At 46.3% G+C, this 20,031-nt stretch overlaps 1 protein-coding gene across 11 annotated transcripts in view; it reads right to left on the reverse strand.

Moving 5' to 3' along the window:
* LOC136004297 (zinc finger CCCH domain-containing protein 18-like) overlaps nucleotides 1–18,811 on the reverse strand; it is an 83,099-nt gene extending 64,288 nt beyond the window's left edge. For 5 of the 11 annotated variants that reach the window (XM_065660657.1, XM_065660654.1, XM_065660653.1 and 2 more), the window contains exons 1-4: nucleotides 18,607–18,699; nucleotides 17,968–18,051; nucleotides 17,771–17,843; nucleotides 15,289–15,353 (exon numbers count right to left, since the gene is read on the reverse strand). In XM_065660657.1, the coding sequence (XP_065516729.1) occupies nucleotides 15,289–15,346 (58 nt within the window). In that variant the 5' untranslated portion in view covers nucleotides 15,347–15,353; nucleotides 17,771–17,843; nucleotides 17,968–18,051; nucleotides 18,607–18,699. Of the gene's footprint in view, nucleotides 1–15,288; nucleotides 15,354–17,770; nucleotides 17,844–17,967; nucleotides 18,052–18,606 lie in introns of all 11 variants that reach the window. The other 6 variants (XM_065660651.1, XM_065660656.1, XM_065660650.1 and 3 more) reach the window with 6 other exon arrangements.
* Nucleotides 18,812–20,031: the final 1,220 nt, after the last annotated feature.

Below are 20,031 nucleotides of genomic sequence, written 5' to 3' on the forward strand. Positions count from 1 at the left end.
CTCTTGTATTCCACCTCCTAAAGAAAATGTTGCTTGAATTCATGAACATGGTTTATCATAGTACCTTCAAGAAGGAAATACAGAGTTTAAGCAGCATAAGGAACTGATTCTGATATAGTCCCAGACTAGACAAGAGTGTGCTACCCTTCACATACAACAATGGAACCTGAGGTTGAAATTTCATCTAGAAGCTCTAACACTCTCACCAAATCACCATTTGAAACACCAAGGTGTATCTTCTAACTATAAGCACATGGCCTGGCAGACTGCACAGACTCCTGAAGAAGCACAGGAGCATAACTTACAGCGATGCTGGAAAAACAGACTGTATCTTTACAGGACCTTTTACACTGCATGCAGAATAGATATGAGAGCAAAGACAGCATACATTCACAAAAACACTTGGATTTTTAATCGGGTTTAATTTAGACAGTGCATGTACTGCCATCTAATCTCCACCTGCTTTACAGACTAAAGATTCAAAATTCCTTCAAAGATCAACTTCGTAACTGCCTGCACCATGTACTTTTGCTAGAAGCTCAGTATGAACATGTGCTCAATACAAGTAAGTTAAAAATTAGATGTCTGCTTAGGACAAGCACAATAAATGCAACAGGAAGAGACAAGATGTAAAGCTGGAAAAAAACCCTAAGCCATATAGCTGCTTATTTTACTCCAGAAAACAAAAAATCCCATGAATTACAGAACTGCCTGACCCAAGGAACTGGTTGAGCTGTCCATTACTAGGAAGATTACTAGTTTACATCTAGGCAAAAGCTCTTGGTGATTAAGAACTCTTACCCTTTGGCTGTGGTCTCTTGCTGCAGCACATCCTTAGCCATATAAATGACAGCAGCAACTCCTGCCTTGCCCCCCTCAGCAATAACCAACAGCACTTGGCTACCTCAGAAGAGCCCAAGCTGAGAAGGGTGCCCCAGCAAGTTTTCCAGCACCAAGGCAGCCAATTCTCAGAGAGATAAAAGCACCCACTGCAGCTCTCTGGTTGTACTAGTGGAACTGTTCAACAGAGGCATTGGCTCCTCTCAAGGTGGCACCTTTCCAGGGGACTAAATTCACCGTTTCAGTATATGCTACCTCCTCCTCCAAACCCAAAGGTTTGTACAGGAACAAGCTTGGGCAGCCATCAGACAGAAATGAAAATCTAAAGACAAACAAACAAACCAACCAACCCCACCCAAAACCCACAAGGTTACAAATCAATAGGACTTCATCTTAATACGCTTCACATTTTACTTCAACTGCTCCTAGCAAGCACATTTACTGCTGGTACAACAAAAACCATAGTGTAAATTACCCGATTTTTACCTGTTATTGTCAAGACCCTTGGAGCAGAAAGGCTACAAGATTCTGGTAGCTCCTTTAAACACACCCAACAATCCTTTAGGAAAAGGAAGTTATTAACACCAGGCAGCTCTGCGCTACTTAATCTTTTCCTGACCCACCCTGCCGCTTCTGACATGCTCTTCTGACTGGATCTGCATAGTAAAAGTTATTATTTACCATCAAAGAGCAAGAACAGACAGACAGAAGGCAGACCTAGCCACAGCATCCAAACAGACTGCCATATGCTGTGATCACTACCAAAGCAAATACAAGCCTTCACAGCATATGAAGCCCAAAACATTTTGGTAGCAACAGAACTGGGGATCTCTGTGTTGAAATACAGCAGGAGGGCAAGCTCGGGGAACACAAAGCACCTCTTCTGCATCAAGAGCCCATGCCTGGAAATGAGGAAGGCACAACAACTTCGTTACCCATGCTACTCAGCTGCTTCTTCATGAACTTGCCAGGAGCAGAGTCATTGTATTTATGTCCCGTACACTGCCAGATGTACTGTCATCACTGAGATAACATTTCTTGCCTTCACCCTCATGAAGACATGATGAGCTAGTATTTGCAGCAAACTCTCAAGATGAAAGTCACACTCAAGAAAATGCTGCTTGTTATACTACGGGAGGTGTGCAGAGAAGGAGCTAAAAAAAAATAAAATAAAAACAAACAAAAAACCCCAATGAAAAACACTCTCAGAAGCAGTAAGAAGTAGTAAGAAGTCTGTATGTCAGTACTTAACCATGCTCTGCTTTATGTCTTCAAAGCCCCACAGATATTAGATAATTAATAAAGAATGATCTAAACATTTGAGCAGAAGAGTAATACTTTGAGTTTCCTACTAGCTACTCCACTTTCTCTGCACTTTTGAAGAAGTGGGCTCTTGCTTATAACCAAAGTTTTGATTTTACTGAAAAGTTAAAAGCCAAATTAAAAGACAGCAATTGCCTCCTGGTGATAACAGCTCTGGGCAGTTAAACAGGATGCAATCCAAAACAAATTTTATTCTTACTGGGTATATAAGAGTTGATGCTGAATTCATAAATGCTTGAACAAATTATTACTGGCTTTAAAAGCAAGTTTATGGCAGTGATTTTAATTGCCTGAGAAGTTACACTTTGAGTGTATGTAGAACAACTTAGCATATTACATATTACATAGCTTGGGAGGCAATAAATTTTGTAGACGAAGGTCACAGTTTTAAATCTTTGCCAGCTATCAGAAACTTGCAGATACAGCTGGTTTCTGCTAATTTGTGATTACTGGGGCATCCAACTGTGCCAAAGATGAAAAGTGCACCCTGAGGAAGACTTCATCTTGAAGACCCCTGCCCACACATGAGGAAGACTACTTACTTCATCTTGAAGACTCCTCATGAGCATCGGAGGGCAGTGTGCAAGTGCCAAAAGGGAGGAGACTTATGATAATGAGTACCTAAACTAATAGTAATATCCCTGCCAAACTCTCGGGAACCTAATGAATATGCATGCTTGTGTGTAATAAATATCTGCTTGCTTAACCCCTCGGCGTGCAAGTTAGGAGGACCGATCCCCCTTGCACCCAGCGCCCTAATAAATACACCTGCTTTATAACTCTCTCTGAGTTGTAGAGACAGATTCCGTGCTTCACTTCCTTTAAAAGGGGAGGTAAAGACAAAAAAGTGTCCTCCAGCCATTCCTTAGCTCTGCACAGCCCCAAGGCTCTGAGGCCAGGAGAGAGAGGAAAGAAGGCACAGCATTCTAACAAGCAGCTTACAGGTAACAGCAACATACCAGAAGTGGGATCTGAGATGGGAGAATGCCTTATTACTGAGCTACCTGGTGTTACTTATAGTCACTGCAGTTTGAAGAAAAAAGAACTGAACATTAGGAAAGGCAAGAGTACCACACCAAGGTTTTTGTTAAGTGCTGGCATACTTGCTTGGCCACTCATGCTTCCTTTCAAGCCCCGATGGATTTATCCTTTGCAAGGCAGCAAATTTCACTCCAGTTTAAAGAGCATGTTCCAAGCACTGTCTCAGAATAAGCTGCAAATCAGAGTTTATACTAAATCTCTGGAATCCTGCAGGGCTTTCTGATTTTCTTTAGAATGTGTATGTGTGTTTGGGTTTTTTTGCTTTCCACTTTCATTGAATGACACATACAGACAAATATGAGAAAAAATTAAGAAAAACAACTACATGGAAGTATTTCAAACTGAGCAACACAGTGGAGCAGAAACATTTGAGCAGAAATGCACAGGCTTCATCCCTCATCATAAAGGTAGAATTTTTGTACCTTAAAACCAAGCAAGTTCCTTACAGTCTTCAAAAGTCTTTACAGAGAGTTTGTGGGTCAGGGTTAAAGGGAAAACAGCTGTGGGAGACATTACTGTGGGGACATTACAGGCCGCCTGATCAAGGAGAACCTGTGGATGAAGCACTCTACAGACAGATAGGAAAACCCTCACGCTCACAGGCCCTTATTCTCATGGGGGATTTCAACCACCCTGACATCTGTTGGAACGATGGCACTGCACGGCACAAGCAATCCAGGAGGTTCCTCGATTGTGTGGAAGACAACTTCCTTCTGCAAGTAATAGAGGAGCCGACAAGGAGAGGTGCCATGCTTGACCTTGTGCTCACCAATAGGGAAGGGCTTGTTGAGAATGTGGTACTCCAGGGCAGCCTTGGATGCAGCGATCACGAGATGGTCGAATTTGAGATCCCCAGGACAGTGAGAAGAGCGTGCAGCAAGCTCACTGCCCTGGACTTCAATAGAGCAGACTTTGGCCTCTTCAGGTGCTTGCTTAGTAAGGTTCCATGGGATATAGCCCTGGAGGGCAGGGGGGCCCAAGACTCTTGGTTGATATTCAAGTATCACCTCCTACAAGCTCAGGAGTGCTGCATCCCAACTAGAAGGAAGTGCAGCAGGAGGGCCAGGAGACCTCCTTGGATGGATAAGGAGCAGCTAAGGAAAATTCAAAGGAAAAAAGAGGCTTATAAAAAATGGAAGCAAGGACAGGCGGCCTGGGTAGAGTACAGGGATATTGTCCGGGAAGCCAGGGACCAGGTTAGGAAGGCTAAGGCCCAGTTAGAATTAAACCGAGCCAGGGATGTTAAGGATAACAGGAAGGGATTCTACAGCTATGTAGCAAACAAAAAACAGACTAGGGACATAGGCTCCCTGAGGAAGCTTTCAGGAGAACTGGCTACACAGGATTTGGAGAAGGCTGAGGTTCTGAATGACTTCCTTGCTTCTGCCTTCACTGGCAAAGGCTCTGACTGCACCACCCAGGTCTTAGAAGGTAGGCGCAGGGACTGTGAGAATTAAGACCTTGGTCCCACTGTGGGAGAGGATCTGGTTAGAGACCATCTTAGAAATCTGAACGCACACAAGTCCGTGGGACCTGATGGAATCCATCCACGGGGCCTGAAGGAGCTGGCGAATGAAGTTGCTAAGCCACTGGCCATCATATTTGAAAAATCATGGCAGTCAGGTGAAGTTCCCGACGACTGGAAAAGGGGAAAATAACCCCCATTTTCAAGAAGGGGCAAATGGAAGACACGGGGAATTACAGACCAGTCAGTCTCACCTCTGTGCCTGGCAAAATCTTGGAGCACATTCTCCTGGAAGGCATGCTAAGGCACATGAAAAACAACAAGGTGCTTGGTGACAGCCAGCATGGCTTCACTAAGGGGAAATCCTGCCTGACCAATTTGGTGGCCTTCTATGATGGGGCTACAGAACTGATGGATAGGGGTAGAGCAGTTGATGTCATCTACCTGGACTTGTGCAAAGCGTTTGACACTGTCCCACACCACATCCTTCTCTCTAAATTGGAGAGATATCAATTTGATGGATGGACCACTCGGTGGATAAAGAAATGGCTGAATGGCCGCACACAAAGAGTTGTGGTCAATGGCTCGATGTCCGACTGGAGACCAGTAACGAGTGGTGTCCCTCAGGGATCGGTGTTGGGATCGGTCTTGTTTAACATCTTCGTCGCTGACATGGACAGTGGGATTGAGTGCGCCCTCAGCAAGTTTGCCAATGACACCAAGCTGTGTGGTCCAGTTGATATGCTGGAGGGAAGGGATGCCATCCAGAGGGACCTTGACACGCTTGAGAGGTGGGCTGATGACAACCTTATGAAGTTCAAACGTGACAAGTGCAAGGTCCTACACCTGGGTCGGAGCAATCCCAGGCACAGCTACAGACTGGGCAAAGAAGAGATTCAGAGCTGCCCTGCAGAGAAAGACTTGGGGGTGTTGGTCGATGAGAAAATGAACGTGAGCCGGCAGTGTGCGCTCGCAGCCCAGAAAGCCAACCGTATCCTGGGCTGCATCAAAAGGAGTGTGACCAAGAGGTCAAAGGAGATGATCCTGCCCCTCTACTCTGCTCTTGTGAGACCTCACCTGGAGTATTGTTTGCAGTTCTGGTGTCCTCAACATAAAAAGGACATGGAACTGCTGGAACAAGTCCAGAGGAGGGCCACGAGGATGATCAAGGGACTGGAGCACCTCCCGTATGAAGACAGGCTGAGGAAGTTGGGGCTGTTCAGCCTGGAGAAGAGAAGGCTGCGTGGGGACCTAATAGCAGCCTTCCAGTATCTGAACGGGGCCTATAGGGATGATGGGGAGAGACTCTTTGTCAGGGACTGTAGTGACAGGACAAGGGGTAATGGGTTAAAACTTAAACAGGGGAAGTTTAGATTGGATATAAGGAAGAAATTATTTCCTGTTAGTGTGGTGAGACACTGGAATGGGTTGCCCAGGGAGGTTGTGAGTGCTCCATCCCTGGCAGTGTTCAAGGCCAGGTTGGATGAAGCCTTGTGTGGGATGGTTTAGTGTGAGGTATCCCTGCCCATGGCAGGGGGGTTGGAACTAGATGATCTTGAGGTCCTTTCCAACCCTAACTCTTCTATGATTCTATGATTCTAAAACCAGATATAAAATAAATAAATAAATTTAAAAAACGTAACCTACAGATAAATTTGACTTGTAGCTGAAGAGAATGGGACAAGAACCAGGTATATAGTAATACTTCTCAGTTACGTGCTTTCCTTTCATAGGTATCCTTAAAATTACAGACAGTTCAGGCAAAGCCACACAACCCCTTCTATTCCAAAATTGACTTTTTCTTCCCCTCAAAGAGTGTCAAATGTTAAATTTCTGCATGTCGGAAGCAGACTAGCTCAGAACAAGCACTAAACACTTCAGGTAAGACTTAGAAAACCCTCCCTTTGCCAGACTAAACAAGTTGATACAGCCTTTCCACGGAGAAGATTTAGAGCAAACACTATAGTAGGGTGCACTCTCAGCCCAAAGTGTGTTTTGGACTGTCTCTAGAATCACATGTACATTCCTTATTGAGTGGAAAGTCCCTTAAAAAACAGCTCATGTGTTCTCACTGAAGAAACTGAGGATTCAGAAGCTCAACTTTCAAACCATCTGGTAACTCAAGGAATTATTCTTGCTCTCTGACTCACTTCTTTCTGGGGTCTCCCCTGGAGCTTTCTGCCCGTCTGACAGGATGATGTCATCAATGTATTGCAGGTGTTCTGGGACTTACCCCCACGATGCTGTTCACCACGTTCACGATAAAGCCCCAGTTGGAGCCCACCCCTGCCATTGCCACTGCCATGGCCCATGGCAAGGCTGTCCCCCATGGCACCAGGCCCACATGCCCATGCCCCCTCTCCCCCCTGCCTCTTCACTCCTCAGCCACTTGAACCCGCCATATTGGGACCAGACCCTCATCGCTGCTGGCACTGACCACAGTGGCACTGCTCCTGCCCACTGGCAAGTAGGGCTTGATTCGGAGAAAACTCCAGGAACAAACTTGCCAACAAAGTTTTCAAGCTGACAAGCAGGTATTCTTTATTGCGGCACCAGGAGACACAGGGGATAGCTCCTCCTAACGTGTGTCCCCATATTGCTACACAAACTGTCCTTATGTAGTCACTGGGCATACATACATATTCATGAGGCTACATAAGATAAACTCAAAACTGCAATTAATTGACTGTTTTTTACTCTTAATTCCATTTTGCCTTCTTTAAATGTTGCTTCTTGCCCTAATAAAGATTTTAGAGAATTTGGCATGCATAAAAACTTATGCATTCCTATTTGCCTTCCCAATTTGTACTTTAAGGGTTTCAGAAAGAATGCATCAGGTTTTTGCTTGCTTGTTTGTTTGTTCTCTTTTTCTTGGTGGCCAGTAGATCCCACATCTGTAACGAATTCTTTTCTCTCTGATTTAAGACCGAAAAAGTTGCTGCTGTATCCACTAAAATTCCACTTTATTTCCTCTAGTCCCTAGTTTTAATTTAACCAGTGGATCTGCTAGGGTTGATTCCCCAGGTCCCTGTCAGTCTAGTTCCAATTCAGTCATGGGAGCCACCCCATGGCACTCCCACCCCCAGGGCAGTCTCACTTCCAAAGTCCAAACTCCCCATAGCACGCACACCGATCCGATTCCACAGAAGAAGAGCCCACTCCCCCACCTCCACCCGACATCCCTCCTCCCACGCTCAAAAACAGGAGCTGAGCCAGCTCCCCTCCTTTCCCACATGGTTTTCCGCTTTTTTTCCTCACAGTTGCTCACCCTGCTCTGCAGGGGCTCCAGATGCCTGCCTCTGCAACAGCACTTCTGTTTTAACCCTTTCTTAACTCTGAATGTGAATCTGCTGCTTGTTGCCAGTGACAGCAATCTCTTCCTCATTATCAGTATCAGATAGGACAGATGCAGTGGGTGCTCCTCTCGGAGGTACTTGTGATACATAATTTTCCAACCTATCTTCCTGATTACTGTTTTTTAACTTTAATCTTTCCCCAATATCACAGGCTGAATAACATCTCTCCAGATAAGCCTTCTGGTTTTCCCTGTCCTTTTCCACAGCCAATATTAAGGAATCTGATGGAGCTATATCAATTTTGCATTCCGTCTGTCACCCCGGGTGGTTTCTGGAAAAACGTATCTGCATACATTACTTCATCCCATTTTCCTTGCTGCCTCAAAACAACATTAATTGTAACAATGTATTATAGTTCAGAGTTCCATTTTTAGGCCATTTTTCCTGATCTTCTTAAGTATACGAAGGCCACCATTGGTTACAATATTTTACCAATGTTTTCTTATTTACCGAGCCCCCAGGAGACCCTCCCAGTTCTCTCCAATTTGCCAAAATGCACCCTAAAGGACTCTTCTTCAAGATCTCTCCACTCTGCTGATTTTCCATTATCAGTCTCACTCCACAAAGTTAAAACACTTGAAAGAGAGACAGAGACTAAAATTCTATCAAACAAACTACAAATAATAAAACAGTTATAACAGTCTGTCACCAATACCAAAATCACAAGATTGAAATCACTACTGTAACAAGCCACAAAATAAATCAAATACCAATAAGAACCAAAACCATTTCCACAAGACACCACCTGCATCTTGGAGGACCCAAAGCACAAGAAGCCCCCTGCTTCTTGTGGTTGTATACCAAACGGACTCTACTAGCTGGGTATACACCTTTACCCATGAGATTTCCTATCTCAATTTACAGAAGGCTTCCAAACCTTGCGTACACTTACCAAATCAAACTAATTTAGTCTTTATGTAAGTGGGATTGAGTGCGCCCTCAGCAAGTTTACCGATGACACCAAGCTGTGTGGTTTGGTTGATTCCCTGGAGGAAAGGGATGCCATCCAGAGGGGCCTTGACATGCCTCTGAAGTGGGCTGATACCAACCTTATGAAGTTCAACCATGACAAGTGCAAGGTCCTACACCTGGGTTGGAACAAGCCAACGCACAGCTACAGGTTGGGCAGAGAAGAGATTCAGAGCAGCCCTGCGGAGAAGGACTTAGGGGTGCTGGTAGATGAGAAAATGAACATGAGCCGGCTTCAGTGTGCGCTCGCAGCCCAGAAAGCCAACCGTATCCTGGGCTGCATCAAAAGGAGTGTGACCAGCAGGTTGAAGGTTGTGATCCTGCCCCTCTACTCTGCTCTTGTGAGACCTCACCTGGAGTATTGTGTGCAGTTCTGGTGTCCTCAACATAAAAAGGACATGGAACTGCTGGAACAAGTCCAGAGGAGGGCCATGAGGATGATCAGGGGACTGGAGCACCTCCCGTATGAAGACAGGCTGAGGAAGTTGGGGCTGTTCAGCCTGGAGAAGAGAAGGCTGCGTGGGGACCTAGTAGCAGCCTTCCAGTACCTGAAGGGGGCCTACAGGGATGCTGGGGAGAGACTCTTCATCAGGGACTGTAGTGACAGGACAAGGGGTAACGGGTTAAAACTTAAACAGGGGAAGTTTAGATTGGATATAAGGAGGAAATTCTTTCCTGTTAGGGTGGTGAGGCACTGGAATAGGTTGCCGAGGGAGTTTGTGAGTGCTCTATCCCTGGCGGTGTTCAAGGCCAGGTTGGACGAAGCCTTGGGTGGGATGGTTTAATGTGAGGTGTCCCTGCCCATGGCGGGGTGTTTGGAACTAGATGATCTTGATGTCCTTTCCAACCCTAACTATTCTATGATTCTAAGATGCCCCCTGCACCTTACAGACTACACAAAAGAAAAGAATACCTTTCATGAAGATAGTCCTGGTCTGCTCCCACAGGGATCCAAATGAGTTGAGGGGTGCCTCTGGGAAAAATTCCCGAGGGCCCTAGGGAGCCCTGTCCTCAGGGTCTATCATAGGCTGGATGCTGGGAATGCATCTGTAGATCCAGGCGAAATTGAATGTATACTACCCATGTGGCAGAAACTTACATGGAGTACGCCATCATTATATCATCAACTCAGAGAATTTGAAGACAGTCTCACCCCTTTCGTCACTTCAGCTGTGGAAGAACTGTCCCAGGAGGTCAAACAATTGAAAGATGATCTATTCAGCTCCCCATACATATCAACCCCCATTGCTTCTGAAGGCTGGTTTTGCCATAAAACGGAGTAAGGTCAAGGTCAAGGGACCTGCACAGGAGATTCAGTTTTGGGGAATAAAATGGCAAGATCACCAGATCCCCACAGATGTGATCAACAAGACAACAACAATGTCCCCACCAACTAAACAGAAAGAAGCAAAAGCTATCTTAGATGTTGTGGGGTTCTGGGGAATGTGCATCCCAAATTACAGCCTGATTGTAAGCCCTCTCTATCACGTGACACGGAACAAGAATGATTTCAAATGATCTATAATTCTATTGTATTACAAATCATTAGCATAAAGTACAGAAAAACAAGAATCTCAGTTCAGATCCCAAGGCCGATAAATGCTAAAACAGCAAATACTGGCTACAAGTAAGTTATGGCATGCTAAAAATCTAAGACCAAATGCAACAACTCCAACAGCAAATAAATAAGCATTGCGACAAGTGACCAACCACAACACCCTGATTCCCATTCATAAACTGAACCATAGACTGGAGAGCCAAGGAGTGATCAGTAGGACCCAATCACCATTTAACAGCCCCATATGGCCAGTGCAGAAATTTAACAGAGTGAAGACTAACAGCAGACTACAGTGGCCTGAATGAAGTCACACCACCACTGAGTACAGCCGTACCGGACATGCTAGAACTCCAATATGAACTTAAATCAAAGACAGCCAAGTTGGAAGCCACAACTGATATTAACAATGCATTTTTCTCAATTCATTTGGGAGCAGAGTGCAAGCCACAGTTTGCTTTTACCCAGAGGAGCATCCACGACACATCAACTGCCCCAGGGGTGGAAACACAGCCCTACCATCTGCCATGGACTGATCCAGACTGCTCTGGAACAGGGGCAAGCCCCAGAACACCTGCAATACATTGATGACATCATCCTGTCAGACTGGCAGAAAGCTCCAGGGGAGACTCAAGGTTGACCCCTCAGCATTTGGAGATCTTCCAGGGGTTCTGGAGAACGTGCATCCCAAATTACAGCCTGATTGTAAACCCTCTCTATCACGTGACGGGGAACAAGAATGATTTTAAATGGGGCCCTAAGCAACAACAAGCCTTTGAGCAAATGAAACGAGAGATAGTTCATGCACTAGCCCCTGGGACAGTCTGGACTGGGCAAGATGTGAAAAATGTGCTTTACACTGCAGCCAGGGAGAATGGTCCTACCTGGAGCCTCTGGCAGAAAGCTCCAGGGGAGACTCGAGGTCAACCCCTCAGCTTTTGGAGTCGGGGATACAGAGGATCTGAGGCCAGCTATACCCCAACTGAAAAAGAGATACTGGCAGCCTATGAAGGGGTTCGAGCTGCTTCGGAAGTGATTGGCACTGAAGCACAGCTCCTCCTGGCACCCTTGCTGCCCGTGCTGGGCTGGATGTTCAAAGGCAGGGTGTCCTCTACACATAATGCAACTGATGCTACATGGAATAAGTGGGCTGCACTAATTACACAACAAGCTCGAATAGGAAATCCCAGTCATCCAGGAATTCTAGAAGTCATCACGGACTGGCCAGAGGGCAAAGATTTCAGAATGTCACCAGAGGAGGAGGTGATGCATGCGGAAGAGGCCCCACCATATAATAAACTGTCAGAAAGTGAAAAGCAATATGCCTTGTTTACTGATGGGTCCTGCTGTTTTGTGGGAAAGCATCGGAGATGGAAGGCAGCTGTATGGAGTCCCTGATGACAAGTTGCAGAAACTGCTGAAGGAGAGGGTGAATCGAGTCAGTTTGCAGAGCTGAAAGCCATCCAGCTGGCCTTGGACATTGCTGAATGAGAAAAGTGGCCAGTACTTTATAGTGACTCATGGATGGTGGCAAATGCCCTGTGGGGGTGGTTGCAGCAATGGAAGCAGAGCAACTGGCAATGCAGAGGTAAACCCACCTGGGCTGCTGCCCTGTGGCAAGATATCGCTGCCCAGGTGCAGAACCTGGTGGTGAAGGTATGCCATGTAGATGCTTATGTACCCAAGAGCTGGGCCACTGAGGAACACCAGAACAACCAACAAGTTGATAAAGATGCTAAGATTGAAGTGGCTCAGATGGATTTGGATTAGCAACGTAAGGGTGAAATATTTTTAGCCTGGTGGGCCCATGACACCTCAGGACATCAGGGTAGAGATGCAACATACAGATGGTCTCCTGATCGAGGGGTGGACTTAACAGTGGACACCATTGCCCAAGTTATTGACAATTGCGAAATGTGCTGCAAGTAAACAAGCCAAGTGGTTAAAGCCTCTTTGGTATGGAGGACAATGGCTCAAGTACAAATATGGGCAGGCCTGGCAGATTGACTATATCACACTCCCACCAACATGCCATTGCAAGTGCCATGTGCTTACCATGGTGGAAGCAACCACCGGATGGCTGGAAACATATGCTGTGCCCCACACCACTGCCCAGAATGCTGTCCTGGGCTTTGAGAAACAAGTCTTGGGGTGACACAACACCCCAGAAAGAACTGAGTCAGACAATGAGCCTCATTTCTGGAACAACCTTACAGACACTTGGGCCAAAGAGCATGGCACTGAGTGGGTATTTCACATCCCCTACCATGCACCAGGCTCTGGGAAAATCGAACGGTACAATGGGCTGTTAAAAACTACACTGACAGCAATGGGTGCTGGGACTTTCAAATATTGGGATACACATTTACGAGAAGCCACCTGGTTGGTCAACACTAGGGGATCTGCCAACAGGGCTGGCCCGGCCCAGTCAGAACTTTTACATACTGTAGAAGGGGATAAAGTTCCTGTAGTGCACATAAAGAATTTCCTGGGGAAGACAGTCTGGGTTATTCCTGCTTCAGGTAAAGGCAAACCCACTCATGGGATTGCTTTTGTTCTGGGATCTGGATATACTTGGTGTTTAATGCGGGAAGATGGGGAAGTCTGGCGTGCACCTCAAGGGGATTTGATTTTGGTGGAAAACAGCCAATGAACTCAACTATATGCTGTTGCCTCCTATATAAGACTTCTCTAGCCCATCAGCTAGATGCCCATCTCTGCCATTCTGGGCTTTGAAAAGGAGATATGTGGTGTCATGATCATCACCGGAGAATAAAGTAATGGGAAAACCGGCTGCAGCAGCAGGAGTCTCACAGAACTGTCCTCATGTCACCATCAACTGACCCTGACTTCCCTCTAATCATCACCCCAACAAAGAATGAACTTTGATGAAATCAAATGATCTCAGCTGTGTCCAGACGAGTTCGGCAGTGTTGTCAGCAGGAAACAACCCAACACTACACAACATCTCTCCTGCCCTAAGACTGTTACAAGAGATAGAGCATGACACCATAGACTGAATGAGTTCAGCAAACTTTATAGGGATGGTCCGTGTACTAAGGAATGATCTCTCTCTCTCTTTGTTTTTGTGTATATATAAGTACACGAGACAAAAAGCAATTGTATACTGAAAAACATGGGATCTGAGCATGACCTTAATGGTATGGAATAAGGGGTGGATACTGACTTGGGTTCAGCTGTAGCAGTTATTTTTCTCCTTCTTAGTAGCTGGTCAAGTGCTCTTTTTTTTTTTACTTCAGTCTGAGAACAAAGCTGATAAACCAATGTTTTTAGTTGTTGCTAAGCAATGCTTACACTGACCAAGGACTTCTCAGTCTCATGCTGTGCCAGTGAGGAGGGGTACAAGAAGCCAGCAGCAAACAGACAGGACAGCTGACCCAAACTAGCCAAAGAGGTATTCCATACCACAGCACGTCATGCCCAGTACAGAAACTGCAGGGAGTTATCCGGAAGGCCCAGATCGCTGCTTGGGTCGGGCTGGGTCTGCAGGTGGTGAGCAATTTTATTGTGCATCACTTATGTTTATTGTTGTTTTCTTTTCCTTTTCCTCTTTTAGTTTCTTATTTTCTCCCTTTATTTCCCTTATTATTAGTGGCAGTAGTAGTAATTTTGCATGGTACCTTAGTTATTGGACTTTTATTATCTTAACCCATGTGGTCTAGATTCTTTCAATTCTCCTCCCCATCCTTCTGAGAGCAGAGGGGAAGGAAGAAGTGGGGGAATGAGTTGTTGCGTGGTTCTCAGTTACCAGCTGGGCTTAATACCCCTTTGGCTAATTTGGGTCAGGTGTCCTGTCTCTGTTTCCTCCCAGCTTCTTGTGCCCCTCCTCACTGGCAGAGTATGAGAGACTGAAAAGTCCTTGGTCAGGGTAAACATTACTTAGCAAGAACTAAAAACACTGGTGTGTTATCAGCATTGTTCTCAGACTGAAGTAAAAAGTGCAGCACTGCACCAGCTACTAGGAAAGAGAAAAATAACTGCTACAGCTGAACCCAGGACACATCCCACCTGCAGTAAAAGCATATGCCATCCTCCCAGGCATGAGCCAGATAGCACTTGCTGTCCACACACTTATCAGTTTGGTCAAGCAAGACTTTCCCTCCAGTTATTCCTTCTGGATCTTCATATCCCCAGCCAGCCCCTGTCAGCGCTGTGAGCCAGCGCTATTAGAGACAGTTTACCAAAAATATAAAGTGAAGAAATCCCCTGAACAAGAGACTTGGGGCTTTGTCATCTCATTTTCAGTAGTAGTGCCTTTACAACATGCTTCACAACCCAAGCAGAACTCCACTGCACCCAACTACAGCTGAGAACACCTGGCAGCTTTTGCAAATTTAAGTTTGTCCCTTTGGTCACTGTGTATCTAGAAACAATAGGAAGCACTCTGAAGAGACATGTCTAGCATCAGCTAGGAGCAGGATAAACAGGGCTAGAATAGCCTGGTGTCCCAGGGGACATTCAGCAGCAATTAGCTTCTGCAAACCTGTCCTCTCCCTGCCCATGCACAGCTGTTCCACAAAGAGTCAGGTCTGGCAGAAAAAGGAAGCTTTTAATTACACAGTATATATGCAACAGGAGGCAGTGCTAAAGTTTCACAGCTCTAGAAGTCTTCAAATTAGGGAATGAAGCATTAACTACTTTACTTTGTCAGTGTTTCACTGCATACTGTGGAACAGAGATGCTCCTTCTAACCTAGGCATTCACACAGCCATCCTCACCTGCAAGGACTTGGATGCAAGAATGAAGGTGTTCATCTTGTTTCCACTTAAGTCTCATAGTCTTACTGGAAAAAAAATTAAAATTACAGAGATTTCCCCACACACACACAGGTAAAATTGCACCGTACACTGAGGAGGTGTTACAGAAATTGAAATTCATCTGCTTCAGCCATGTTATTTTTTTTCTAATGCTTAATGATGTCCCAGATGCTTTTAAACTTAAAATACAGCATTGAGATGAAGAAACCCTGACACAGCATTAAAGCCAGTAAAAGAAAAAGCCCTTTTTTACTTAAGTTGCTTTTTAAAACTCAACTTCAGATACACTTGCGTTAGGCGATTTGCCCAAGGCAAGAGGCAGATGAGTCAGAGCACTAGAATTCTTAGTAGCAGGTCTGTTTTCAAAAAACCAAGCCAAATTTCTACTTTCTCTTAAATCAAAAGGTACAAAACTAGACAGAAAAAAATACCAAAGAGGTTTTAGTCTGTGGTCACACGTGTACCTTGGACACTACTCCAAGGAAGTGCAGTGTGCCACTGACACCCATTCTTGATCTGTGGCTCTCACCACTGCTTATTGCTGGCAGGACGCTCAAATTCTGTTTCTTACGGCTCTATGATGTTTTCAATTAGAACTCATGAAAGGTTTGAGCAGCATCTTCACTTAAACTTTGTGTACAACTGACTTGAAGCTGCAGGTAGTGTTTTGGGAGAACATGAACTGGAACCAATATAGAGAGGATGGCAGCATACTCTAACCCACTGCAGCATCTATAGGATAAAGCTGTGAGTTAAGATGGGATTTACAACAGCCACCGAGGAGAAAATATTCCTGGCAAGCATTATTTCCATTCATTAAACTCTTCCCTCCAAGGCTGAGCTGTCATACGGTGCCACAAAAAGCATTTTCCAAGTGAACAAGGAATACACCTTAGAAATAGTATGGGAATCAACAGCTCAGATGGTTCCAGCACCTCCAGTAGTAGGAAGGCACAGAGTACCCTACAGAAAACTGGAGCTTGACAGAGCCATCAGCTTCAGTCTTGACATCCTACAAATCATCAGTCAGATGACAAAAAAAAAAAAAAAAACAAAACACATAGACCCAACTTCTGTAGCCCCTCCAGCAGAGACCTTCCAGCTCCTGGGGTGGTCATGGGACAGACACAAAGGAAAGAAACAAGGCACCTCTTTGCTTCAGACAGAAATCTTTGTGATAGAAAGGCTAAAACCCACTTCCTAACAGCCAAACAGCTTGATGCAAAAATCAAAACACTTCCATTATTTAGGTATGTGGAAAACAGGGGTTAACACAGAACAGAAAAGTTCTGAAGCACAGTCTAAATCCAACCACAAGGATGAAGGACATGAGTGAGCTGAGGAAAATGAATGGGAAATAGCGCTGACAGGACAGGTGAGAAGAGAAACACATCACAAAAAGACTTAGGGAACAAAGACCTGGAAAACAGAAGCAAAACAAATGAAGGACAAGAGCCACAGTGTAGAAAAAACATGAGTAGCAACAATTTCTTCTTCCAGGAAGAGGAAATAAAACACCTCATGATGCAGAAAAGGGGCATCATATAAAACTGAAAAGACCCTAGAACAAGAGCAAAGCACCCAATCCTTTGCTTTGAATGAAATTACAAGTGTTAACAGGATTAATGAACCAAATGCACACTTACCCTTAGGGAAGGACTGACTTCTAAGGTACATTGCAAACCTCAATTACCTAGCAGCCATCAGGGCTGCTTTTAAAAGAGAAAACTGAGCTGCCTTTTTATATTCATTTAAGAGAACTGCCTGGTGACAGCCGCTTTTGGCAAGCTGATTTTAAAGAAGAGCTCAGAAAGCTCCGATCTGGAATGCTAACCACTGCTGTGTGTCAGGCAGACTTTGGGACTGGCACCTGAAAACAGTGCCATAAGCAGCTGGAGTTTGTTTTTACAGTGTAACTGATCCTCCTCTTGCTGGAGCACACATGGTTCTTCCTGCAGCTCTCTGCAGGCAAATGCTAATTTTGCATTACCAATGGCTCAGCCCCATGACAGAAAACAAGTATAATTATACTGGTGATCTGTAGGATTTGTGGTTAATCACACTCAATAGGCTAACTGTCCCTGTCCTTGGCAGGGGGGTTGGAACTAGATGATCTTGAGGTCCTTTCCAACCCTAACTATTCTATGATTCTATGATTCTAACTGCACTCTCATAACAGCAGGACAGCAGTCTTGCAAAGAGTTGTCTTGATTAGACGACCCTTTTCCTTAATCTAGGCAAACCTTAGGAAGGCCAGGAGAAAAAACTCACACCTTGGAGGTGCTGCTCTTGCTACAGCCAAAGCAGTGCTGTTAACAGCTCTTTCAGAAGAGCCAAGATATTGATGGCAGTAAAAGAAAACATTGTTAGCATAGAGGCTGAAAGAACAGCTCTGAGAAGAAACAACCCTACTGAGACAACTCATAGAGTAAATTTAAGTCACCTGCAGTAGCAGCGTATCAGAGTGCTCAGAAAGACAACAGCAGCTCTGGGCAGCGAGTGTCTCACAGCTCCTGCTACACCAGGTAGACAACAGAAATGAATGTTACATGGGTGATGCTGGGTATCCACCCATGGCCGAACAGATGCCCCAAGTGCAGCTGGTGCTGCTTTGGGGTCCCAGCCCTTCTCCCCACTTACCTCACAGGACCTCTTGCCAGGCAGAGGTCCTTCTGCTGGGCCCCCCAGAGAGAGGCTGCTGGAGCTCTCCCTGTGCCCACCTGCCTTGGGAGGGAACACAGTCAGATCTGCCTGTACCACCCCACCCCCCACGTACTTCCTCCAAAACCTGCCCTCCCCCCCGCCTTCCATAACACTCACCCCAAACTAAAGCTCCCCCCAAGCTACTGCTGCCCTTTCCCATCCACAACATTTCATTCCCTTTCCCTTCCCTTTCTTTCTTCCCTCCCTTGCTGAGGTCTCCTCCACAAACTAAAGCCACACTCCGGGCAGATGAGGCAACCACCTCATAATCTTCCATAAACTAAGGGCTCCCTACCTCAAGTTCCACACCCCACCCCATGCCTTCATCCCAACACCCCCAGAATCTCCCCCCACACACACCGCGCTGGGTCCACCCCTCCGTTCCCAGCACCCCCACCGGAGGTTGTCCCATCCTCTCCACATCCTCCCGGTAACAGGTCCCGCTCCCCAGCATCCCCCCACCGGGCCCCCTCCGCGGCCGCTCGTCCCGGTTCCGCCGGCGCTCGGGCACGCCCCCCAAAAGCGCTAGGCCGCAGTCGGCGCCCGCCGAGAGCTGCCTTACAAGCAATAGCTCACCTGGGCTGGGCTGGGCTGGACTGGACTGGACTGGACTGGCCGGGCCGGGCCGGGCCGGGCCAGGCCGGGGGGGAGAGGTGGTACTGTGAACCGGGGGGAGAAGGGAAGAAGCTACAGCACGGAATGGGATAAGACCTCTATTCGCGGCGGTGCAGAGCGGCCATAGCGTGACGTCATCCAGGCACGACAGACCTCGCGGTGAAGGGAAATGTGAGAACGGGATGTATTAGAGTGTAGACGCCCATCTACACTCACTAACCCGCGCGCGGGCGATCCGGCCCGACCGCGTCTTAAAGGGGACGAGCACAGATATGCAGGGAGGGGTGCACACGTGCGTGTGCACAGCCGTGCATGGATGCACACACATGCACACATAGATGTGTATGGGTGCACACACTATATGTACACAGGGAGGGATGTTTAAGTATGTGCACGGACATGCAGGGGTGCACACAGGGGAAAGAACATGTATGCACACACATGGAGGAGTATATGTGCACATGACCCGATCTGCTGCTCCTGCAGGACTCCTGATGTACAGAATCAGACTCTACAGCTCAGAGAGTTATAAAACAGGTGTGTTTATTATGGCACCGGGTGCAAGGGGGATCGCTCCTTCTAACTTGCATGCTGAGGGGTTAAGCAAGCAGATATTTATTACACACAAACATGCATATTCATTAGGTTCCCGAGAGAGCGGTGGGGGATATTACAGTTAGTTTAGGTACTCACTCACAGAATCACAGAATCCCAAGGGTTGGAAGGGACCTCAAAAGATCATCTAGTCCAACCCCCCTGCAAGAGCAGGGTAACCTAGAGTACATCACACAGGAACTTGTCCAGGCGGGACTTGAATATCTCCAACTCTCCAACGCAGGAGACTCCACAACCCCCCTGGGCAACCCGTTCCAGTGCTCTGTCACTCTCACAGTAAAAAAGTTTTTCCTGATGTTCACATGGAACCTCCTATGCTCCAGTTTACACCCATTGCCCCTTGTCCTATCACTGGACATCACTGAAAAAAACCTAGCTCCATCATCCTGACACTCACCCTTTACATATTTGTAAACATTGATGAGGTCACCCCTCAGTCTCCTCTTCTCCAAGCTAAAGAAACCCAGCTCCCTCAGCCTCTCCTTATAAGGGAGATGTTCCACTCCCTTAATCATCTTTGTGGCTCTGCGCTGGACTCTTTAAAGCAATTCCCTGTCCTTCTTGAACTGAGGGGCCCAGAACTGGATGCAATATTCCAGATGCGGCCTCACCAAGTGTCCTGGGTTTACCAGGAGCCGTTTTGCTCCTTCTTAGTAACTGGTGCAAGCTCTGTGTTTTGACTTCCAGCCTGGGCAGAGAGCTGATAACACCGATTGTTTTTAATTGTTGTTAAGTAATGTTTATTCTGGCCAAGGACTTTGTGAGTCTCAT

This window comes from Lathamus discolor, chromosome W (assembly GCF_037157495.1).
Source record: "Lathamus discolor isolate bLatDis1 chromosome W, bLatDis1.hap1, whole genome shotgun sequence".
NCBI classification, from domain to species: Eukaryota; Metazoa; Chordata; class Aves; order Psittaciformes; family Psittacidae; genus Lathamus; species Lathamus discolor.